The sequence below is a fragment of the Hyaloscypha bicolor genome, assembly GCF_002865645.1.
Source record: "Hyaloscypha bicolor E unplaced genomic scaffold K444scaffold_129, whole genome shotgun sequence".
In the NCBI taxonomy this organism is placed as follows: domain Eukaryota; kingdom Fungi; phylum Ascomycota; class Leotiomycetes; order Helotiales; family Hyaloscyphaceae; genus Hyaloscypha; species Hyaloscypha bicolor.
The window spans coordinates 218,074-241,682 of NW_020194631.1; the positions used below are offsets into that span (position 1 = coordinate 218,074).

At 50.9% G+C, this 23,609-nt stretch overlaps 9 protein-coding genes across 9 annotated transcripts; 6 read left to right on the forward strand and 3 right to left on the reverse strand.

Annotated features, from left to right (window-relative positions):
* The first annotated feature begins 574 nt into the window (after positions 1 to 574).
* Positions 575 to 2,505, forward strand: K444DRAFT_617906 (putative hydrolase, carbon-nitrogen family). The gene is made up of 3 exons (XM_024881220.1): positions 575 to 759; positions 1,450 to 1,555; positions 1,674 to 2,505. The coding sequence occupies exons 1-3, from the start codon at positions 715 to 717 to the stop codon at positions 2,414 to 2,416; spliced, it is 894 nt and encodes a 297-aa protein (XP_024731461.1). The 5' UTR covers positions 575 to 714; the 3' UTR covers positions 2,417 to 2,505.
* Positions 2,506 to 3,068: 563 nt separating this feature from the next.
* Positions 3,069 to 5,470, reverse strand: K444DRAFT_539448 (uncharacterized protein; the record flags this gene model as incomplete). The annotated part of the gene is made up of 4 exons (XM_024875630.1): positions 3,069 to 3,772; positions 3,818 to 4,392; positions 4,446 to 4,919; positions 4,971 to 5,470. 4 exons carry the CDS (start codon positions 5,468 to 5,470, stop codon positions 3,069 to 3,071), a joined length of 2,253 nt encoding a protein of 750 aa, XP_024731462.1.
* A 59-nt stretch (positions 5,471 to 5,529) lies between these two features.
* Positions 5,530 to 6,809, forward strand: K444DRAFT_106990 (uncharacterized protein). The gene is made up of 2 exons (XM_024870296.1): positions 5,530 to 5,543; positions 5,595 to 6,809. Exon 2 carries the CDS (start codon positions 5,853 to 5,855, stop codon positions 6,318 to 6,320), a length of 468 nt encoding a protein of 155 aa, XP_024731463.1. The 5' UTR covers positions 5,530 to 5,543; positions 5,595 to 5,852; the 3' UTR covers positions 6,321 to 6,809.
* An 849-nt stretch (positions 6,810 to 7,658) lies between these two features.
* K444DRAFT_697515 (uncharacterized protein) lies at positions 7,659 to 9,285 on the reverse strand (the record flags this gene model as incomplete). The annotated part of the gene is made up of 3 exons (XM_024887932.1): positions 7,659 to 8,941; positions 9,001 to 9,130; positions 9,181 to 9,285. The coding sequence occupies 3 exons, from the start codon at positions 9,283 to 9,285 to the stop codon at positions 7,770 to 7,772; spliced, it is 1,407 nt and encodes a 468-aa protein (XP_024731464.1). The 3' UTR covers positions 7,659 to 7,769.
* A 1,615-nt stretch (positions 9,286 to 10,900) lies between these two features.
* On the forward strand, positions 10,901 to 11,897 carry K444DRAFT_106970 (uncharacterized protein). The gene has a single exon (XM_024870295.1). The coding sequence runs from the start codon at positions 11,069 to 11,071 to the stop codon at positions 11,762 to 11,764; it is 696 nt and encodes a 231-aa protein (XP_024731465.1). The 5' UTR covers positions 10,901 to 11,068; the 3' UTR covers positions 11,765 to 11,897.
* Positions 11,898 to 12,639: 742 nt separating this feature from the next.
* K444DRAFT_617915 (uncharacterized protein) lies at positions 12,640 to 13,355 on the reverse strand. Its single transcript, XM_024881221.1, has 3 exons — positions 13,281 to 13,355; positions 12,985 to 13,226; positions 12,640 to 12,933 (listed from the first exon to the last, which is right to left on the reverse strand). The coding sequence occupies exons 2-3, from the start codon at positions 13,184 to 13,186 to the stop codon at positions 12,818 to 12,820; spliced, it is 318 nt and encodes a 105-aa protein (XP_024731466.1). The 5' UTR covers positions 13,187 to 13,226; positions 13,281 to 13,355; the 3' UTR covers positions 12,640 to 12,817.
* Positions 13,356 to 14,207: 852 nt separating this feature from the next.
* On the forward strand, positions 14,208 to 14,735 carry K444DRAFT_486029 (uncharacterized protein; the record flags this gene model as incomplete). The annotated part of the gene is made up of 1 exon (XM_024873112.1): positions 14,208 to 14,735. A coding segment is annotated over one exon (528 nt), but the record flags the coding sequence as incomplete, so codon positions are not given.
* Positions 14,736 to 16,119: 1,384 nt separating this feature from the next.
* Positions 16,120 to 16,917, forward strand: K444DRAFT_634285 (uncharacterized protein; the record flags this gene model as incomplete). The annotated part of the gene is made up of 1 exon (XM_024883728.1): positions 16,120 to 16,917. One exon carries the CDS (start codon positions 16,120 to 16,122, stop codon positions 16,915 to 16,917), a length of 798 nt encoding a protein of 265 aa, XP_024731468.1.
* Positions 16,918 to 17,715: 798 nt separating this feature from the next.
* Positions 17,716 to 22,489, forward strand: K444DRAFT_539396 (uncharacterized protein; the record flags this gene model as incomplete). Its single annotated transcript, XM_024875623.1, has 2 exons — positions 17,716 to 20,812; positions 20,874 to 22,489. The coding sequence occupies 2 exons, from the start codon at positions 17,716 to 17,718 to the stop codon at positions 22,487 to 22,489; spliced, it is 4,713 nt and encodes a 1,570-aa protein (XP_024731469.1).
* Positions 22,490 to 23,609: the final 1,120 nt, after the last annotated feature.

Consider the following 23,609-nt stretch of genomic DNA (forward strand, 5'->3'; position numbering starts at 1 on the left):
CGACGTAAAATGTCCCACTCATGCCGAGACATTCGTAAGACATGTGTTCTTTCACTGGAACTAAGTCGTTTATAGAACTAAAACGCCTTGTAGGGCTTTCGTTTTCAAAATCAGTGCTCACCCCTGGACGAGATTTCAGATTTGGTCTGTGGCTGGAGAGCTGTCTGCAACCGATGTCGGATACAGGGGTTTTCAATACTCTCAGATCCTACAGGGCTGATTTCTCTTTTTTACTCGCTGCGACTAATACAGTTGTAAGACATCGTGACAAGGGTTGTTCAGTAACTGGTTCTACACTCTGGCGCTGCACATGTCAGCAGCAACCTACCGATGACTCTAGACTGCATCGAGGCGAGAAAAAAAGCCGACGTTCTTCAATCCAATGCAACCAATATTACCGTGATTCGCTTTGCAATCAGCCCGAAATGGGAGGTGATTGCAATTTTGAAGATCCGTTCTTGGCTGGATGGTGGGGATGGAGGGGTTATTTTACACCCACTCCCAAGTTTCTAGAGCCACGACCGCCCCGCATCTCTATCACCCCTCTATCATCTGATAAAAACGCCGACGACTTGCTTCTTCTCTTGTAAAGCCATCAAATTATACCACGAGGAGTTCCCTCTCAAACCATTGGCAGAAGCTTGAAATCAACGATAACCCCTGACAGACTCTTACCTCTCTATCTTTCTTCAACAGTTTGTTAATGACCCCATTATGGCGCCAATTTACAAGATTGCTGTCATACAACTCTATCCCAAAGTACGTACCATAGGATAGTTTTGTGATCGTCTTCAGTTCTTTCCCGTATTACTTGGTTCGAGTTGTTTCAGCTAGGGGCTTCCTATGTACCAGAACACAGTCATTCGTATCCAAGCCATGAATCCCAGATCAACCAATGTAGACAAAGGAAGCAGCTCCTCTGATACCTTCGGCTATATATGGCGTCGAATCTTGGGGCAAATCTGGCATCTCTATGTGTATCAAGCGCCTCCTTTTACTATTGATTCTGACGGCTCTCTCTCTCTTGCACTCCCACCATCGTCCCGAGTGCCGTCGAGTGTCACTGCACAGCTCCTGAGATGTTTGCTTTCTTCTCACTGTTGTTGGGCGTATCGCGCGGTCAAATATAAAGTCTATCACATTGAGCTCTTGATTGCGTACGCAAATGTTTCTCAAGTCTCGTGATCGCGAACGAGGAGGCCAATGGCTTGGAGGAAGTGACGCCTCATAACCTCCACCATTTTACAAGATGCTCGAGCTAGAATGTTATGTCCCCCAGATCTTTTACACAAAAGATAAGAACTATGTCCTTGATTTATTGATCAGCGAGTTCCCGTTGAGCTCAAATCAGCTTAGTCTAGTGACTGCAAATTGGGCATAGCCTTCGAGCCTCTCCCTGAGTCGTCATCCCCCAACTGCTCAATGTCCCGAAGCTCACCAATGTCCTAGCCCCTGGCCATAGAAGCCAACCACGCGAAAGCCGTATCCTATATACGTGGTGCAGCCTCTCAAGATTGCCATCTCGCTGTCCTCCCAGAATACCACCTCACGAACTGTTAGTGTCTGGGAAGAAATTCCTTCTATTTCTGACCTTCTAATGAACTCTACCATACAATTTCCCACTCCCTACAAATAATACCATCGAGCAATTGCTGAACTTCCCCATCCATCAGGGCTCCCCGATGACCCAAAATTTGCCTCGCTTTGTGCCCAATACCAAACATACCTCGACGCCTACTGCGTCCTCGCCGCCGAGCTCAACATCTGCATCGTCCCGGGCACCATCGTCGAAAAGCATGGCTCTTCCCTCTTGAACATAGCAACCTTCATCTCCAACGATGGCACCATCCTCGGGCAATACCAAAAGAAAAACCTCTGGCACCCTGAACGGCCTCACCTGACCTCGTCCCTCCACGACCCGCATGTGGCATTTGACACCCCGTTAGGCAAAGTCGGAATGCTGATCTGCTGGGACCTCGCCTTCCCCGAAGCATTCCGCCAACTGATAGCCGGGGGCGCGAAGATGATCATCATTCCGACGTTTTGGAATCTGAGCGATTGTACCCCGGCAGGCCTTGCGCATAACCCGCTGTCCGAGAAGCTGTTTTTGGAGAGTACGCTGGTGGCGAGAACTTTTGAGAACACGTGTATGGTTGTTTTTGCCAATACTGGGGGGCCGAGGGGCAAGGCGACGAAGGGTGCGTATGCGGGGCTGAGTCAGGTGGCGGTTCCGTTTAAGGGGGCATTGGGGAAGATGGGCGAGGAGGAGGGGATGAGTCTTGTGGAGGTTGATATGCAGATTTTGGAGGATGCGGAGGAGAATTATAAGGTAAGAGAGGATCTGGGGAAGGAGGGATGGCATTATGACTATTCTTTGACGAGGACTGCGAAAGGAGAGGGGAAGAGTAAGTTATAGTTGAAGTATTAAGTTGCCTCGAACTTTCAGGGGTGCGTGTATTGGAATTATGTTGAGTAGAATGATTCAAGCACGAGTTATACATTCTGTACCCTTGAAATCTATTCTGGTCTGCCTTAGCCAGTAGACAGACACAGTGTGATGCTTTATTTGAGCCATTGGGAGAGGTCCAAAGCCTGTACTACAGCTCATACCACACGCCCTTCCTCCTCTCTTCTCGTTGAAGGGAAGGTAATAATTGACGATTGAGTATTCTTAGCCTGCACCTAGTCACACGAGATTGGGCGATGGCTTGATTTTCAGTTGTTTTCTATTCCTCCCAATCAGGAACTTTTATAGTGGTACAGAGTATATAAGTATGGCTCCCTCGATGCTTCATGCTCCAAATACAGTCCCATACCGGCATCGCGCTGCCTGTGACTGGATTTCCAGACTCCCAACTCCAATATCAACCACTATGCACCAGATATGCCAGTCGTGCCGATGTACCAAAAAAAGGAGCCCATAAATCGGGCCTGGATTTTCGTTTCCCCGCACACATTTTTTCCCCGCACAGATAAACTCATACAATGTCAGGGAGGGGTATACCAAAATAAGGCTACGAGATCCCCCAAAATCAAGGGGATCGCATCTCGCGTGCCGCGATGGGGGATCAACGGCCCGACTCGCCGCTCAAAGCTCTCAGATAACCGTTCTTCATGATCTCCTCGAAGTTCGGGTGAACTTTGTTATGCATGCCGGCGGATTTTGCACTGAATATTTCTCCTTCACTTCTGCTCTCTCCCATGGCAACGTCTCGACCTTCCTCATTAGCTGTTGCAAGCTCGGCCAGATGTTGTAAGCCTTGAGCGGCCGTCGAAACATGCTTGCTCTCAGCGCTGCCCGGAACCCCCGCCTGCTTCCTATTGGAGATCATGTCCCGAACTGTGGAGTCCCAAGCCGAAGGAGCAATCCGATTTTCCATCAATATCTTCAAGCCGCTTTCTGCCTCGGACCTCACGCCGTCGTACTTTGATAACTTGACCAAGATCAATGTTGCAAGGATGGTAGAGTGGCAGGTCAAGGGAGTGACGAGGTTTGAATTGTGGGTGAGCTGCGTGACAATTTTCATTGCCGATGTTAAGAGGCTGGAAGGGTCTGGGTCGGCTTGTTTGAGTTCAAGGGTAATGCGGATATACCAGAAGCAAAGATGAATAAGAGGAGAGTTGAACAACGAGTCAGGCAAAACTTCGCGCCATCTTTCTAGCTCGCCGCGTAAGAGCGTACCGTAAACAGCGAAAGGGGGAACACCAAGAGATGGGATCTCTGTGGATGTCGTAGGGACGGACAAATAGTGTCCGAGGATGATGGAAAGGCCTGGATTATCAGCATAGGTATCAGCAAGAAGATAGGCGTTCTTACGAGTGAGGTGGAAAAGAGACTCCCCCAGCAAAGATTGATCCTCTGGCATCAAGACGAGCGCGTTGTCGGAAACCAAGAGGGGAGTCGACATGCCTGCAGCGTGCCATCTATCCATAATCACCAAGCTCCACCAAATTCTTCTTCCGAGTCTCTCATCTGAATCCGGGTCGTCCGTGAGTGGCGCCTTATACTCATACAGCTTCATCTCATACGCCAAGCCAACAGCATTTCCTAGCCAGACTGATTGCGAAGGCGCGGCTTGTCCTCCCGCAGCACCTGGAACTCGATTTCCTGCTTCGATCGCGAGAAGGAGCAGGATTTGTAGGTAGGCCAGATTTGTAGCAAAGGATCGCGAAGCTGGGGCCTCTAACTGAGCTGTGAACCATAGCTGCATCCCTTTCCGACTGCTTTTGTTTTCTGGAAGTGGAGTAGCCGACGGGAAAGAATTGACAGCAGAATGGAGAGCGCTGTATAGGGCATCCCTCAAAGTGACTGGATAACTGGACCACCTGCTGCTCAACCTAGCCTTAGACTGTGAAAGCAAGGGAAGGGTTGGGTGCATGATCTTGTAATAGCTGTTCAAAGTCAACATCAAGACCCTCGTTTGGGAAGCAGCGCGTTTCCATACCTGTCCACCGTCGTGTCATCCCACTCCAAAGGCGACTCGGAAGGGGCTCGATCTTGAATCGCATTTTCAAAAGCTGCACTCTGGTGGTGAGGAGGTTCCGGAGTAGTCTTCCATTGAGGAAGAGGGGCAAGACCGTTAGGGGAATATATAGGATCTCTGAAGGCTTGAGAAGTAACAGGAGGTAAAGGTGTAGCCGCAAAACCGGAGACAGGGGCAGGTAGATGACGTGGGCTTTCATGGGTAGGCCAGGCTGATACCGATCTATGAGCTAGATAAGGGGTCCCGAACTCGCTGCCGGAGACGGAGGAATATGTTCTCTTCTTGGGATGATGTTCCTGGCTAGGAGGCGGGGAGAAATCCTCTGATCCACGGCGTTGCAGAGGACTATCATGCATATAAGTCGGGACGGGCATTTCGCTTGCCTGCATTGCTCCCTCCAGTTGGCCTAGGCGATCAGCAAGTTCTTTGATGTATCTGAAGTTTGCGTCAGTGAGCTCTCCGTATATACGAATCCCCTCAGCGTACCCTTTGCTAGGTCCCCGCTTCATCGGTACTCTACTGAACTGGCAAGTTGTTCCCACACGCTTGCAGCTTGTGCACGAATCCTCGCCCGATTCAGTCGTCGCATCACACCTGATTTTCTTCCGCCGACATTCATCGCATGCCCTCGACACCTTTGATCTCTTTCTCGGTGCCATTGAGCCATCTGGAGTGCCATACTGTCCCGCCACCTCATCCACCGAGCTCTGTCTGCCTTGTACATGTGAAGCTTGGGCGTGGGAATCTTGCGGGTGGTCATACTGGTGGTTGATGCTTGCTTGACTCTGGGTCCTGTGGTCTTGGCTTTCAGACATGGCTCCACCGTGGCCAGCACTCATGTTGGGCGCAAGGCCGCGCGACAGCTGTGCGGTGATCTGAAGCTCATCGGGGTTGGGCAGGACCGACTGCTGCTGAGCGGACGAGGCGTAGAAGGGGTTGTTCCCGGTGTCACCAGCACGCTCACTGGGAGAACCATAGGACTGCATATTGGGCGCGTCGATCTGTCGGGAATTTTAACTGTTCGTCATGGGCACGGTCGCGCGGGGTTTCTGCAGGACAGCAAGTTGTCAGTGTTGAGTTGATATTGAAAGGTGACGTGCCGTACCCTACTTTGTTGTTGTGGCTCGGTAGAAAGCAGTCATGGACGGCGCATACTGCGAGCTCTCACGCCACGAATTCTGCCTCAATGGACTCACTTTCAAGACAAGCAGCCGGAGCACAGCAACGCGACCCCGGGGACACCTGTTTGGACGGCGCAGTTCGGGCTCAAATAGGGCTCGCCAGCCAGTTGGAGTCGCGGGCGCAATGGAGCTGATGGTGTTGGTGCTGTTGCTGGTGCTGGAAGGCCCGGAAGATTGTTAATGCGTGATGGTGAGGGCGGAGGTTTTGGGGGATGAGGTTGGGGTCTGTCGACGAATGAGAGAGACGCTCTTCTCGCTGGCGCAGATCTCCAAGCGAATGGCGCTAGTTGGGTTTAGTTTTAGAGCTGTTTCCTCGGCCCGTCTTGTTCCCAGCGCCGTGGTCGAGTCCGTGGTCGAGTCTTGGGCAACGGCTTGCGTTCTTGAGGCACAAGAAGGCGTTGCGGCGAGTTTGCTGATGCACAGCGCTGTGAACTCAGCTCGGGAGCAGCTGTGCCTCTGCCCTCTACCCTCTGCCTCCTCTGCTGCGGCTGGGCCGACCGCCGGGAAATTGGGCACTCGGCACTCCGTGATGCTGTGCGACGGTCGGGAACATACGAGGCGCGGCTGTGGCAGGAAATGCATGGCTGGTCGAATCGGGCAAAACCTCCTCTTCCGGGATGGGAGTCGGGCTGCTGGGAAGGAGGCTGGCGTCTGATCACGGGAAGGGAAACTCCAGCCTCTCGGAGCTTTCCAGTCGTCATTTTGATGACAATGCCTGCACCTGACGAAAATCATCGACAACCAGGTTCAGCTCCGCGACCTTGGCGGCTCGGCGCGGATTGGGCAATCGAATTCCCCCTAATTGGGTGAGGCACCCGTTCTGGCGGCCTCTTCTGGAGACGAGCACATCCCTCCAGGGCCTCCACACACCGCTTGGAATACTTCGCGGAGCTGGTTCGCCCCGTCGACTACGCCAGGCCTCTGCATGAGCCTAAAGAAACGTCCCATCCGGATCAGTATCAGTTCTGCCGTCGACAGCAGCCTGTTCTTCCGGATGAAGCCCTTTGGCTCTTCCGTGGGGGCGACGTAAATCGGCTTACTGAGAGGGCGAGGGCCCTGCACAGTGGGCCCTAGGAGAGGGCGTTTCCGGCGGGGAATTTATACTGTATCTTTCAATATCAGATTCAAATGTTTCTGGACTTGGCATCGGGAGCGTTTGTAGGGAGTATGGAGAACTGTTCTCGGCGACCCAGTAGTACCATAGTTCCGTCTGCAGGGCACCGGAGGAATTCGGACGAAGTTTTCTCCGCTGATCGAACAAGCTTTTTAGGGATAACTGGTGCGTATCAAAGCGGATGGTATGGTGTTCCGTCAGCACCATCTCGTGAGTTTCCTCGTCGAGATCTTGGTAGCGTGAAACCAACTAGCATAAGTGGGGAAAATGTTGTCCCACCACTGAAAGCCACCATCGGCCTAGCCGTCTAATATAGGTTCCGGGGCGAAGGTAGCAGTACAGCATATGCATATCATTTGACCGGAAAACATCCATGGGCATGCTCGAAAGTAGTGGCATATTAGTCAAGTAGGCCAAAGAGGCAAATCAGCAGTCAAAGATGTGGACATCGAGGTATAGGGGAATTATGTTATATGATATAATTGGACATCGAAGGGAGGCTGGGCAGTGGAGGGTTCGAGTGAAGTTTAATATTTTCATGGCAAGACTGTTGGGAGATACGGAGTACCAAGTTGAGCTTCAGGGTAGGTGGATCTTGGTTATTCATGTTAAAGTTGGACACTCAAGGGGTGGGGGTTATTGCCAGCTTGGGGGTCCGCCTTGGATTGGTTTTGACAGTGTAACGGACTTGGATGTTCAAGAAACGCAGTCGATTGAATTGTGGGTTGTTGAAAATCCATCACCGACGCCTGGAGGCTGTGAGGGGTAGAAAGGAATGTACCCATGTATACGAAATTGGAGAGTAGACAGAGGATCAACAAGATATCAGAGCTTATGTAATTTGTATTGCAATATGTAACATTTGAAATCTAGAACATCCTCAACTCTTCACATAAATCGGTACCGTGAACCAAAGAAGTCATCGAGTCGTCGGCGGATACATCCAGAAAGAGAATAATTCGTCGAAGGCCTGCTGCCTTTCCGCAAATGTTATTGAGCCCAAACATTTTCTTCAACCAATTCATTTCGACTGTTATTGATCGCGTTGGTTGCAAAATTGTTCATCCAAAAGTTATCATTCTCATCCTCAGGCGAAAGTAGTTGGAAGGCTGCTTCATCGAAGGCAGGTGACGACTGCATCATCTTGGTAGTCTCCGCATAACTAGACGTCGGGAGGCCGTGATGTACAGCGTAGCCATTTGAAGTTGGTACGCCTTTCAAAAATGCATCCACGTCAAGATCTTCCACGTTACTGCCAGCTAGCATCTGGGCCTGAGGCAGGCCAATATAAGACGACGCGGCACTAAGACGATACCCATCAATGTCTCCACCAAAATCTGAGTTGTCAAAATCCGATCCATATTGGTTGGTCAGCAATGTTGGTCGAGTCCCATTGGTGTCTCCCAAGCCGAAGTCTTCAACTTCCGAGATCTCACCAGAGGTAGATGTGGTGGTGAGGGCTGGCTGATCTATGCTGCTGAAGTCGAACCCGGCGAAGGAGGGAGCTTGGCTGTATGAAGAGGCCGCAAAGTTTTCGTTGTTGAAGTCGAGGCCGTCATAATGAGACCAATCGATCGAAGCCGAGGATAAGCCTGCGGAAAACATGGGCTGCTCGTGGTCTGGAATACTCGAGAAACCGTCCACGTTTTGCATAAAATTGCAATCCCCGGTAATGTTGGAGAAGTCCAGGGGTGGAAGGAGACCGTTCAATTGATCTAGGGTCGATGATGGGCTCAAGAGGGGCGACCCATGCTCAGACTTGACCTTCCGCTGCTCTTGCTGAGCACTCACCATCGAGTCCTTGATATGAGACTCACTGTGCAAGGCATCGATGGTACTGGTGTGCGGTAAGTTGTCCACAGACCTGTTAGCCATCCCAGAAGGCGACGGTCCATGAATTGAGTGCGCTCTTGGTACTACGTAAGGAAGACCGCATTTGTGAGCCATGTTGTTGTGCTTATGTACGGGTTTATGATGGCCGTTAGTGAATATGGTCAAGCCGCCCTCAGAATTGGCTGTCAGGGCTCGAGGTCTGCGTTTCTCATTGCTTGGGGTTGAAGAGGAGGAGGCTTCGTCGGAGTCGGATTCTGGCACAGGATCCAAGTGCTCTTTCTTGAGGGCACAGGAGCAACGGCCCCCGTGGCTGCAACAGCAGTTGTCTGCTGTATTAATGATCAGAAACTGCTGCTGTGATGCCTCAGATATCCCGTGAAAAGCTCACCCTGTGTATCGCCTTCTTGAGGGCAAGCTCCTTTTGAGTGTGCCTTCTCGCCGCCGCAGTCGCAACGAACATGGGCGGAACGAGACTTGCGGAGGGTTCGACAATGAGTGCACTGCGATACGGGACGACCCTGCGCAAGGTAGGTGAGCATGATACCACTGGAGAGATGGAGAGGCATACCTTTTTATTGATGTGCTGCAATGGCCTATCGGAGTGCTGGCAGTTGCTAACACGATGGCCTCTTACACATGCCTCGCAGGCATACTTCTCGCCCTTGATCAACATCTTGACTCGACTCGACTTGAGGGTGATGTTGGAGAGAACGGAGAATGGGTGGCGAGGTGCCGGACGACCGTAAACGGCCGACGCGGTCTACCAAAAGAAATAAAGCACCTTCAAGATGTAAGATTTTTGAATTGTGGGGGCAGCCACGAGGACTGCAGAGTCGAGAAATGGAGTCGCAGAAGGTAGAACAGAACAATGGATATATAATCGAGGATATGAACGCTGCAGCCGTGGTATATGCCAATTACTCCAAATCGAGATCCAACGCCAGAGATGCCTGAGAAGCCAGAGGAAAGAGGACGACGAGGAGGAGAGGATAGGAGATGAGAGGAGCGAGGAGGAACGCCTTGCACCGTAACGGCGCCGGCTGGAGGAGCGGGACACCGACTGCCGGTATGGGCGACCAAAACAGGAGGGGATTCCCTTTGTCTCTGCACGTTGAAAGAGGACTGTGAACAGTCGGCAAAGTGGGCGACGGGTTTGGAATTATACGTGGAATACGGTGGCCGAATGGGCGGGGCAGGGCAAGACGCCTGGGAGGGCAGCTCGGTGTGCGCCTTGGCCTGGTGGCTCGAGGGGGGGAGGGGGGGGGGTGGAGGGGGTTTGGAGCTGTGGAGCTGGAGCTGGAGCTGGTGCTGGTGCTGGTGCTGGAACTGCTGCTGGTGTGTGTGTGGGTGGCCGAACGAGGTCGGGAGGGCGGTCGGCGGTCGCTGGTTTCGAGCACCTTGCGACAGGGGGCTGTGAGGAAAAAAAAGGGAGGAAGCCTGCAGCTACGGGCGGCCGCACGGCTCGAGTCGCAGATTCGTTCGTAGATTCGCGGATTGTCAGGATTTCAGATTTTCAGATTTTCAGATTTTCAGTATTTCCTTTCCACACCGGCCTCAGCCTGCACGATGCAGCGACCTCCCTCCCTCTCCGACTTCGATGCTGCACGCCTGGACAGTGGGGTGCAGACAGCGCCAGCGGGAACGGACGTGAAAGTTTTCCGCCAGCAAGCAAGCAAGCAAGCAGGCAGGCGAGAGGCAAGCAGGCAAGCAAGAAAGCGAGGCAGGCCACAAATAATTTGATCTGCATGCGGGACCAGCGCTTCTGCTTTTTATGGGCCAACGCGATGCGCCCACCGATTTGACGGTACTACTGTACAGTACTGTACTATTTTGCCATTTACGAGCCGACCGTCTCACTACACTTGTAATCCCACACAAATTACAACCGAGAGGGCAACCCCCAAATCCGGGCGGCCAGCAGAGATCTCGGGAGAAGGACGGGCAGAGCAGGGTGGCGCAACTGCACCCAGTCCCAGTTGCCTGCCCTCTCCTGTGCCATCAGCAGCAGCAGCAGCATCAGCAGCCTTGGTAAAATGCACCGTCTGAGACGAATGATCCGGATCAAGCACTTGACCGTGATCCAAGCAAGCCCCAAGAACAACACGCCTCCGCTGCACCATCCACGCACGACTCAGCCCCAAAGCGTTGCCCGATCGATTACCGTCCTTCCCAACCAGGTTCTCCAGGATCAACGCCGGCTTGATACTCCGTGTGAATCCAGGCACTCGCCAGCGGCCAGTGTCAACGCTGCCCTCGAGTCTCGATCCTCTCCCATGGAGCAATAACCCTTTTAGTGCAAATCACAGTTACCAGACTTCCAACTCCCGAGGTCAGGCCCTCTTGCTCGAGAATGAATGGTCGAATCCACCGTTATCCGTAACCCCCAACCTTCGACAACTGCATGGACGCTTTGTGCAGTCCATCTGGCTGGGATCGCATCGACAATTTGACGGAGAATGCTCAGCAAGCGCCTGCAGCATGCACGGCTAGGCTGGCACCCTTTGGAGCTTGCTGCATCCAACACCAAAAACTCGAGAGTCGAGACAGATCAGATTCACAAGGAATCCAGAGATGGCCGCCCCCCGGGGATTCGGAGGCCGCTGGCGGTTCCAGCCGTGCTGTGCTGTGCCATTGCTGCTGCTGCCGCTGCCTCGCCTCTCGCCTCTCGCCTGAACTTTCTGAACTTCCTGAAGATGCTGTTTTTCTTACCTACTACTCAAGCCACGGATATCCTTCACCCCAACGGCCCAAGATTTGCCCCACGTGCGGCCTCGCAAAGGACGACTGGACGACGATGCTCCAAACCCAGATTTTTCCAAGCGCGTCATGATCATGATCATGATCATCTGCCTCCCCAAACCCCACAGCCCACTAAACTCGAGAATTATACGGGTCCTCCAGACTGTAACACAAGATTGCAATTTGCAACCCATCTGTTATGTCAGAGGATGTTACTGATTATTACACTTTTTCCGGCCGGTAGGTGCAACACAGGGTTACCTCTCACCTTGCCCCTACATTGCCCCTCCAGAGCCTCCACCAACCAGCGAGTCGCGCTCGCTTTTCTCGATGTGCCATCACAGTCGCGGCATCTGCCAGAAGGACGCCAGTCCAGCGCCTGTAGAGTCATGCCGTGGACAAGCCAGGGCTAATGTGCACTGATCGCGAGCGCAAGCGGCAACACATAGAGTGCTATCTCGGAATAGGGCTGTCTGGCACCAAAGCTCAGCAGTGAGCACCCCCACACCTTCCCACTGACTATCGTCGATTGACAACCCGGCGCTCTGTCTTTCTCCAGCGGAATGACTTATTACCTGCATCTGAAGCTAATGAGATCCCCACGCTTGACACTTCACATTCACCGCCAGAAAGAGATTTCATTTGCGCAGGGCGGACGGCAGTCAAATGGCATAAATCCCTCATATCACGTGATGAACACTTCCCCTTCTCATGCTCGCCGTCGACCGGAATACTGCCGGTTTGAACGTAATGAGTTTTATTCCGGAGAGGTCATGAGTATCAAGATAAAGAAAGGCCCTACATATTAACAAGGGAAGCCAAGCATCTACCGACTTTTTAGGAGCAGCGATCCCCAGCCCTAGATGAGCAACTACTCCGTATATTTGTTCCGGCCAGAGGGTTGGGACGGTCAGTCTTTCATCCATGGAAGATCGCGCTGACTTGCCAAGTTCCTTCTGTCTTGGATTTCAAGATATTGAGAAAATTGATGAAAAGAAGCCGGAGTAGCGTCCGGGTGAGATGATGGCAAGAGAGGCTCTTCATAGTTGAGGGCCAGACCTGTGGAATTCTGATATCGTCCGTCCGAGATAAGCGTTTCGATACGTCGTATCACATGACCACCCTATTACACGTCGTTTTAAGCATCCGTCATGGTAATGCTTCCTACCATATCAAAAGATCCTCATAGAAGAAGCAGTCATGAGTACTCCCCAAGCGTAGACGCTCACATGATCTGCTCCGCGGGGGACAACGAGCTGCTTTGGGAGAGTCACAGGTTTTGGGAACATCAGAACGTAGGACAATCAATTTGCCTAATCATTGATTGCATTTGCTATTGTGGTATCTATCTAGTCCTCCATTCGCTATCATCCACCGCCGGCGCAAGTCCGTCGAGACCAAGGTCCATCATTACTTCCTGATCCGTTTCTCCAAGTTTCCTCTCTTTACTCCACAACCCCTCTTTCTTAATTGACCTTCTTGTTCTTCCCCGGTGCTGCAGTAATCGGGCGACCGTTTCGTTGTTGATAAACTCCATACAAGAACAGAGCGGCAACAATTCCCCCAATAACGACAATGTTGCCTGCAATCGCGGTATTAGTAAAGGGCCCAACGGTGGGGAGGCGTAACTTACTCAAAAAGAACTTCACCAAACCCTCAAATGTCTGCGCCAGACCAGATACCATGATACCAACAGCAGCGAAAGCGGTCGAGATAATATCCCAGATGGTGCTGACCAGAGATTGGAAGACGGCCAGGATTGAGCTCAGGACAGCGGTGATGGCACCGAAGATCGAAGAGATGAAGCTGCCAAGGGAGTCGATGAGGGAAGGCATGATCGCGGTGGGTTTGTTTGTGAGGTTCCTGGTTTGGTGTCTGAATTGTGGTCAATGTCAAGAAGGAGGCGGAAGGATGATGGACTAGACCCACGACTTAGGATTTGAATCTCAAGATATCTGCTCTCAAGTTCGAAGCTGATGTTTCTGACGTTGGTATCGATTCACTTGCTGGCAAGCACGAGAGGCAAGAGATGTGGCTGTGAATTTATGCCCCATACGTTTCCATGTCGAGCACTTTCGGATGACCTCACAATGCTCACATGCTGGGCAACCCAATCACAATCGTGAGATCTTCAACGTCAGCCCTATCAAGCCCCTGTCACTTTCATCCCGATGCGGTTGCGTCACCGGCAAAAGCAAATCGTATCCATTGGTTCCTTGATACCGGTTCCCAGTGACGAACTATATGACATGACATTTCGCAGAGGACGAGTTCACACGTCAATAATACCTGAAACGGCCATGCTGCTGCCATTGAATTTTGACATTTCGATGAGGTCGGAGGTTCCTCCATCGATCATTAGCACTCGTCAGTGGCGGTTTTTGAACAGGGGCGCTGTGGGCACGGTCACCCCGCATCGATCCGAAAAGCTTGGCATATCCACAGTGTCAAGATGAAAACTTGACCGCTTGGGAATGGCTTCGTTTTGGTGATTCGAGTGTCTAAAGCCACCACATTTCATATTTTGGACAGCAATTTGCAATCTGGGCCGAGGTCTTCGCAGATGTGCTGTCCCGGCTAGAACCCGCCACTTTCCTTCTCTCTTCAATGAATTTTCGTGCTTCTCTTGAGATCGGTTCAGGGCGTGTTTATTGTTCTCTCAAGGTCGACTGAGCCTACAACCCGCTTCGAAGCCCTTCACGCACCATCGAGGGGGAATTTACCCTGTCTCTAGAACCTATATACCGAGGACCGTTCTGCCTCTGTCCAGAAATGCCGCCAAACTCCTCGCCCATTCCAAAGAACTGGCCTCCTACTCTCCCCTTCCTAACCACACCATCCTATTCTCCAACCACCACACCCTCCCTCCTCGCCTCCCTACGATCGCGTCCAAAAGATGCCCTCTCCACCCCAGCAAATACGCCCAAAAGGCCCTCTCTCGTCAAAATCACGCCAATCACCACGCCTTCTCACCCAGCAAATGGACAGCACGGACTCTTCGCGAGCAGAGATCTGAAACCAGGGACTTTCATCTTGCAATACTTGGGCGAAATCCATGCTGCGGTGGGAAGGGGAGAGCATGGAGAGCATGGAGAAGAGAAGGACCCGCACGCTGATTCGGACTATGATTTGAGTCTTGATAGGGAGATGGGGATTGGTATTGATGCAGATAGGAAGGGGAATGAGGCGAGGTTTATCAATGATTACAGAGGGATCGCCGAGAAGCCGAATGCGGAGTTTAAGGAGTTGTGGGATGAGAAGAGCGGAGAGAGGGGCATGGGTGTTTGGGTTCTGCCTGAGGGCAGGAGTGGGAAGGGGAAGGGGATTAGGAAGGGTGAGGAGATTTTGGTGAGTTATGGAAGGGGGTTTTGGGGGGCGAGGAGGGGGGCGAGGAGGGGGGAGGGAGGGTGAAGGTGGTTTAAGATGGATTATTGCATGATGAAGAGTCGCGGAAATCAGGGCATTTTGAAGCTCTCACTGGGTGACCGCAGCAGCAGGCAACTCGTCGAGTCTGTATTCGTGAACCAAGACCACATCATCGTCACGACAACTTCCAATTCTCGTCCACCGAATTAGACCCTAACACCACCTTCTCAACATTCACAAATCGCCCGCCAAAAACTGCGCCCTGCCCATGCCAAATCTTCAATCTTCCTTCTCATTCTTCGAACAACTTATAATCAAATCCATCTCGGGCACGCTACAGTCCCTCTCCAGCTTCCTCTGTACTCCGCATACAGCGTATTCGCTATTGCCTTGGCCAAAGGAAGATGCTGAGGCACTGAACAGCACTGCGCCTGTCAAACTGTTGTATAGCTACCCAACTTGGAAATTGCCTGCTCCTGAACCGGAGGACAGCGCTCATCCAGAGTGTGAGGAGTTGAAATCTGTTACATACATACGAGCGATCAACGGAGTGGATTATTCATGTCTCCCAGCAGCAGAACATCAAGAAGTCATTAAACCTGCTCCGACCCCTAGAGAAAAAAGACTGGCTCGCACATACAGTTCAATCCATTCAAGCCGCTAGGATTCACTTTCTGGATTCAGGAGAGAATGCTCGGATATGGACTTCTGAGGCCTATGCCTGGACAACCCCATTGGCCGAGGTGCACAATTACCCTCACTTCAACTACCACGCTTAGCAAAGCATCCTCAGCGCAGATGATCTTGCTGAAATAGAAAGATGGAATGAGACTAGGGAAGTAGCCCGTGATTCGAGGAGGTTAGGTCCATTATTAGCGCAGCATAGGAAGGAAATGGAGGACTACAGGATTTAGTCTCAACACAGTCGTCTCGAATATGTATCTTGGAATTTCTGTCATGTCAACATCATCCACACAACCGAAGACATGTTGTTTAACTTCTCCGGGGCTGTACCACGGTGTTGGTGTTTTCGATTTGCGTCGTCGGTTCTTTCCAGTTCTTCGGCCGATTCTTGTCTATATAGATTTTCAAGCAGTATTGTTCAAGCTTCCCAATCTCTCCTTGGGGATTGGCATTGCTTCTCAAAAAAAGACCTGTTAATTTTCTTTGGAAGGATTAAAGAGATAATTATGGCATTGCCAAACGAACAATGGAAAATATGGCAAGTTGAAGAAAAAAAAACAGTTGCTGAACAAAGAAAACGAAGAAGATAAAGTCATTGTTCTAAGAACAATGAGCCGCCGGAATGTCATATTGATCGTTCTCGCTTTGCCTCAAGATCAGCAGTAATCAATCATACAGCCGCTCATCCCAAAATTTCCAGAACAACACCATCATCATTATGTCCTATATTAACTATGACACCGAATCACTCTTGGGCATTAGCGTGGCTGAAAGCGGAAGCACACCGTGCTACTCTGAAGACAGTCAGCCACGGATCTGCTTCGATGAGTATTGCACTTTTCCGATGGGAAACATGTGTAAGGCTTGTAGGCTAGATCGTGTCGTTCGAAAAAAGAGAGTCAGGAAACATTCGAGAGTCCAACGAGCCAGAGAATGGGTTCACGAAATTAACGTCCAAAAATACATCACGAATTACAGCGGCGAGGTGTTCCTCGGTGGGGCTGTGGATCGTGATGAACTTGAAGAGAATGATGGGCACAATGGAGGTCTCGATTCCGACGGGGGTGAAGCTGAATATGAAGAAGTCCAATCTTATGGATCGGATGAAGAAGACGATTGCTATGATTCAGACGAAATAATCCAAGCAAATGAGGCTGAACAAGAGAAACATCCCGGTCTCTGTGATCTCATACCAAAGTCGTTCGGGTCTGATTGGGACACTCATCCCAAACTTTCATCGAACTCCGAAAGAACATCTTCATTGACAATAGTCTCTTCTAGGCTATCCATTCGCTCTGATCTAAGTGCACATCTGGAACTGTGGGTGTCCGATATTTTCGATCGTACGCTCGAAGGACAGATGAAAGACACTATCTTCATTGGAGGCGCGGAGGACGACCGGATACTCTGTCCCTTATGCCGAAATCCCATAGGTGATCCCAAATACCAGCATTTGCTCCAATGTCAATTTGCCCAGGATGAGCAAGAACGGATGAGAGTAATGTGGAGAAGGTAGAGGAAGAGGCCTGTCAATTTTCAGTAGCAGTGCCCATTAATATGAACCTTTCACACCACACCATGTATCATGCTTCATAACTTGAAATCCTAGAAACCATAGGATTCAAATCAGAAAGATCGTCAATGAAATTTGAGCTGCAAGGTGATGATGCTTGCACACCGCCAAAAGGAAACGCCTGACTAAACAACAAATATGCGGGTCAATCTCCGATGCCAATAAGAACACATCCCTCGGGCCTAATCTTGCAATCATCCTCTCGTCCCATCGGTATTCTGAAGACTTCATCTGCAACAGAGCACTTGCTTGTGACCATGAGAGTTTGGTGTCTAGAGGTAAGAAGTCTGATGAGCCGGTGCCGCCCTATCGCGCACCTTTGACACGAACCCCCTAATCGGCATGTGATTGGCTGCAACCGCGACGCACAATTGGCTTCGCGATTACTTGATCTTGAACCTCGTTGGTGACTCCCCTCTTCACTAACCATTGACCGCAGCAATTCTTCCAGGTACCTGTTTGAAACCCATTCAGATCGATTAATCTACCGTACCTTCGTTGAAGAATCCGAAGTTCACATAGCAACCACTTCCTCAGCTCTCACCGCCGTCGCATAAGCTCAACGAACAATTACCTCGCAATCGCCTGGCAGCCCTCGACGAACCTCCGTTCTTTCCTTCTCTTTCTTCTTCAGGAATCTTCCTGCACTTCGCCACACCTTTAAAAACGCCGTGTCCCACTGAGGTCACAGCGAGGTGTACTTTGAAGTGACTGGCAGATTCCTTGCCACCTTCGCGACACATGAGCAATCTTCTCTGGCGATACTACCATAATGGGGAAGTCGATAGATTTCGGCACCTCCTTTCAAATGGGAGTCATAGTACCCAATATACACCGAAGAACTATGGGGCAGGGCTGGGGGCGCATACCGTATGTGGATCCGTAGGAAGCCCCAGTGGATTTGCGACCTCTCCCAGAGCTGTGGTGAAGGGTAGGAAAGTCTCTGGTCAAGCGGGAAACTTTGGCGCCGGAAAAGTAGGCAATTCCGGACTGGGTCGAGCAGAGGTCAACAGTAGAGACCATGCCGGACTTACTATACTTCACCGAGCTGTGTCCTCACCGTCTGAAAGTGCGATAAGCTTCGCCATAGCACTCCTCGAGCATCCTACTATCGATTTGTACATTCAAGATACGGAGAATGGATGGACTGCTTTGCACAGAGCTTTATACTTCGGGAATATCACGATGGCTCATGCTATTATCGAGAAAGATATTCGGGATCCAGGCAGCCAAGGAAGCTCTGTGATTAAGGTCAAAGATTACGAAGGGAACAGCCCATTTGACGTTTATAATGCGACGATTGCAAGGCGTAATCTTCAACTCACTGGTGACGGGACAGAATCTGATGATGGTTCCAACGATGACACTGAATTCGTCCAAGCTGAGTCTTGCTCCGATCCGAATTCAATGCAGACTTCGATCGATGGTGATGAGGTCTTCACCTGGGGTAGTAGTCGCAACCATGGACTGGGCTTTAAGGATCAGGATGATCGACAGCATCCAGAGAAAATTACCCTGAGGCGGCCGGATCACCTACTCTTCCGGTTCTATCGAGAGCATCTAGAATCCAACGGTGCTGCGAACTCAGCAAATGATACTTCGTTGTCATTGCCAAAATCGGTGTCGGAACTTCCGACTCTCATCGCAAATCGACCTATTATCATCCAAGACGTTGCTCTCTCAAAGCTGCATAGCGCCATATTGACCACCGATCCAGAATCCAATTTATACATATGTGGATTTGGTCCAGGTGGACGATTAGGGACGCGGGATGAGATGACTAGGTTTTCCTACGTTCCTATCGAGGGAGGTGCACTCGCTGGTAAAAAGGTAACGAAAATTGCACTTGGGCAAAATCATTCTTTGGCCGTAACGTCCGAAGGATCGCTCTTGTCCTGGGGAACCAATACGTTTGGTCAACTAGGTTACACTTTGCCTCGACCAGCGCTGAAGGATGAAGAGCCCATCTGTGCTACACCACGTCAAATTTTCGGTCCTCTGAAGAGAGAATTTATCGTAGGAGCAGCTGCATCAGCTCTACACTCTGTTGCTCATACGTCAACGTCTCTGTTCACGTGGGGAAAGAATGAAGGCCAGCTTGGGTTGATGGACTCAGACTCGCGCAGTCTTGAGGTGCAGAGCGTTCCTCGAAAGGTTGCAGCATCTCTGTTCAAAGCCTCCATCACTATGGTCTCAGCTATAAACTCAGCAACAATTGTCCTTTTGGCGAACCATACGGTCTGCGTATTCACACATTACGGTTACAACATCGTCAAATTTCCATTAGACGAAGGCTTTACGAACTATCACCTGAAGAGTAATCCTCTGACCACGAGGTATGATACGGTATCCAACCATATTTCCCAGGTCACGGCTGGGGGAGACACAATAGCGGCGATATCGACCAGGGGCGACTTATACACTTTGACTGTTCGAAAGCATGATAACACCTCGGCGACAAGCACCACCAATCCGTCCAAAATTAAGGATTCGCTATCTACTCCGGAACGAGTTTGGGCCCTCCGAAAAGGTAATTGGGATGGCATCAAATCAGCCGGCATTACCGAAAATGGGTCCGTAATAGTGTGTACACAGGCAGGTGCCGTTTGGCATCGAGTCAAGAGAGCAAAGATCAAGGATGCATTTACAGGGTCAAGGTCGTTCAATCGTAAAGACTTCAAGTTTCAGCGTATTCCGGGTCTCACCAAGGTAGCCGCTATACGCAGCACCGCATTTGGGGTTTATGCTGCGATTCGAAAGGACTGCGACGTGACAAAGACCCAGATTGCAGTGGAGCAACGAAGTCTCTGGGAGGACATCGCTCCTCTGCTTAGTCTTCGAGGCTTGGAGGCATCTAAGCCACTTCTCGACGACGAAGATACAGAAACTCCCAGATCCTGGACGCCAGTGCTGCCAAAGGACCTGTTTGACCCCATGAAACGCGCTGTTCTTACGTCTCCAGATCTTGACGCTGATATTGCCCGCCATTTACTTGGCCAAGACCTGGACGGCTATGACATTGATATCTGCACGACGACTTCGGATGTGAGGATTCCAACTCATGGCTTTATTCTTGCTAGAAGTCCAGTCATGAGAAACGCATTGAGCCAATTTCGTCGGTCTGGGGCTGCTTCCATTCCAGATGTCCTCTCAATTAGCAGTGGCTCTGTTGAAGGCCGCACAGAAATTGGCGCAGGCGACCCAAAGCCAAGGATCATGTTTCAAGGCTTGGATCTCATTGTTGTCGTGAATTTGATCATATATCTGTACGAAGATACTATCATTGATGTCTGGCATTTCACTCGGCACTGTCCGAGCATGGCTTTCAGATACCGCCAGGTACGAATTGAGCTCATGAAGACTGCAGGTCATCTCAAGTTGAACAAGCTAGAGGCGGCTGTGCGTCTCATGACTGAGCCTGAAAGGCAGTTGAATGTTGATCTCAACCGAGCTACGCATGATCCAAGATTCTTTGACGATGGAGATGCTATTATTGAGCTAGACGGTTCAGAGCTGCGGGTCCATAGCGCCCTTCTTTGCCAGAGATGCCCATTCTTCGAGGGTATGTTCAATGGTCGGGCTGCTGGTCAATGGCTAGCTAGTCGACGCGAAGACATCTCGGAGGCTGTCCGAATCGATTTGAAGCACATTGAACCGGAAACCTTCAGGCTCGTCCTACGCTTCCTGTATGCCGATGTTGGTCCGGAACTTTTCGATGATGTGGTTTCCGCTGATATCGACGAGTTCTCTGAACTCCTTCTGGATGTTATGGCGGCTAGCAATGAGTTGATGCTGAACCGACTGTCACAGATCTGTCAACAAGTGATTGGTCGTTTTGGTAAGTCTCTTTGATTGTGTTACGCATCTTTCAGTGCCATAAAGTGCTAACCATCGCCCAGTCAGTACTCGTAACGTGTGCAGCCTACTCAATGTTATTTCTCCTTGCTCTGTGAAGCTGTTTAAAGACTCGGCTCTCGAATATGTTTGCTTGCAATTGGAATCGATGTTAGAGAATCACCTACTCAACGACTTGGATGAGGAGCTTCTCTTGGAACTCAGCAATGTTGTCCGTGCGAACCAACTCAATTGCCTTCCGTTTGCAAAGAGCGGCAGAGCTGAGCTTCTCCTACACGAGCGACATCCCAGTTTAGCGGAAGACATCCACGAGGAGAAACAGCGCCGACTACGAGACATGACTTTCAGGGCAAACCTCAAGGATGATGACAGTCGATTATCGTCTTCGTTCCGCACCCGAGTTGGAAGCCTTGACGATATGATGTCCTTCTCTCCTAGCCAAGACAAGGCAGGGCGAAAGTCAAAAGCTGCTCGGAATGCACCGTTTAGCCCTAGTATTAGGCCGAAGGACTCTACGGTTGATTTGATGTTTGACATGGATGACGAAGATCCCCTGGGAAGTCCCAAGTCTCCCCTCCTGAACGCTACCACAGAAGTGGCATCTCCTCATCAGACGGATTCTACAGGTCCTAAGCTTCCTTGGAATGAGCTGGAGTCCCGATCGGTCCCTGATCAGGAGCTTTCGTTGCCCTTTTCAAATACGCCAGGGTTGGGCATTCAGAACATGCCTGAGAATGCACCTCCAAGTACCAAAACATGGTCGTCGCCAGCACTGCCGTCATCGAAGTTGGATATGCGGGAGATCATGGCCCAGGCCTCCTCGACCAGGATTTCAGCCTTGTCGATGAGTCTCTCTGCCCAGAAGAGCAAGGAGGCAGCTGCAAGTAAGCAATCGACACCCAAGCTCTCTCAGAAGGAGCGCAAGAAACAGCAGCAACAAGCTATGCGGTTATCAATGAATCAACCTCGAATAGAGCTATTTGATCACAAGGTCGACGGCAAGACATCGTCTCCTTGGCAAGTAGCAAGTTCTGGACCAAAGATGTCGCTTAAGGATGTCCTGAACCAGCCCATACATTCATCACCACCTGTTCACAACAAGAACCTGGGCCCTCCGATTCCGTCTAAACCCATGACAACTCGGCGAACAGCTTCTCCAGACACTCGATTTTCCGGGCAAAATCGCAGTGCCAGCAACAAAAACATTACCAAAATGCAACCGCGATCAGTTGGACCATCCAAGGCCGCAACTCCTCCCCCTTCGTCAAAATCTATGCCAATTATTCCACATTCGAAGAGTTACACTCAGCCTGCTGGAAAAGCGGAGCCATCCCTTCAACTATCCATGGCTGATATCATCGGCCAGCAGCGGAGAGAACAAGAAGTGGTTCGCGAGGCCGTCGCCAAGCGAAGCCTGCAGGAGATTCAAGAGGAACAAGCGTTTCAAGAGTGGTGGGATCAGGAGAGCAGAAGAGCCCAAGAAGAAGAGGCTGCAAAAGCAAATAATAGTACTTCTAGTTTACGCAGAGGAGGAAAGACGCGTGGTGGGTCGAGAGGCAAAAGTGGGGGTAGAGAGCGGGGAGGCAGAGGAAGAGGGGATGACAGGGCGGGCCGGGGTCGTGGGAGGGGTCAAGAGAAGACTTCGAATGTAATGCAATGATCGTTTATACGCTTACATACTGGGCAGGCGTTTTAAGAGGGGATGGCATGAAGCTCAGCACATGATCGCGAGCAGGCGTTTATTCCAATACAGTAATTCATCGGAGTTTTGCTCATCTGAAAGTTACTGAATAAGTTACTGGCAGCTGCTGCACAAATCAGATCAGGACATTGATTCTCAGACGTAAATTGTCTTCGCTATATCGACGATGGTCATGCGTATCTCACGTGCTGTACTCTGTAGCACTCGAGTCATTGGCAGCATTACGCTAGCTGATCGCGTTATCCATGAGTCTCGATACCCCGAGAATGACAAAAGTCGAAAATACAGGAAAAGATCCTATCTTTGAGCCACGGTACAGTATATTAGGGACTTACCCCTCAGATAGGCTGGCACGTAGGACTAGTACCATGGCATCCATCCAGACCTCACTTACACCTAAAGCAAAACTCGGCATTGCAACAAAATCCGGGATTGGAGAAGGCTAATAGCAATGAACGGTTAATGGCCAGAGCGAGACTTCACGGTCTACGAGATTGGGCTGCGAAAATCGGAACAACCTGGGCCGTCACATGCTTCTACATGCTTCAGAGTCCTGAGTTGTTCGGCTCACGTACACAACAGGCACGCGGTCAGGTTGGTGTGGCAGCCATCAAGAAAGTGCACCAAGTCTTATCGTGATGAATGACTAAGCCGCTGAAACAATGGGTTGATTGACGGGAGCAGCTTCAAAGCTCATATCTCTGCATACCACGCCTTTACACTTTTGTTTGCTTGTCAATTCCGCAGAGAGGGTTGCCAACTCCAAGCATCCCAGCCTCAATTGCATCCCCAGCCTCGATCAAGGTCAGGCCAGGCTTCGTGGTTCCGTCCGCCATAAGCGCTGCGATCACGAGGCGGTTTCTGGAGCATGACTCTCGACATCTGAGCTTCCTCGTCACACGAAAATTGCCTTTTGCAAAGCCCGCCATCATCACCTCGTAGCAAAATCGCAACAGCGACCTTCGACATCTTGCATTGTATCTTCTCGACTCCACGATCACTGTCAGCGCCTTCTCAACAAAATGCCCCGTGCCTGAGTTGCCTTCTCTAGGCCCCAGCTACCCCAGTTGTCAACCTG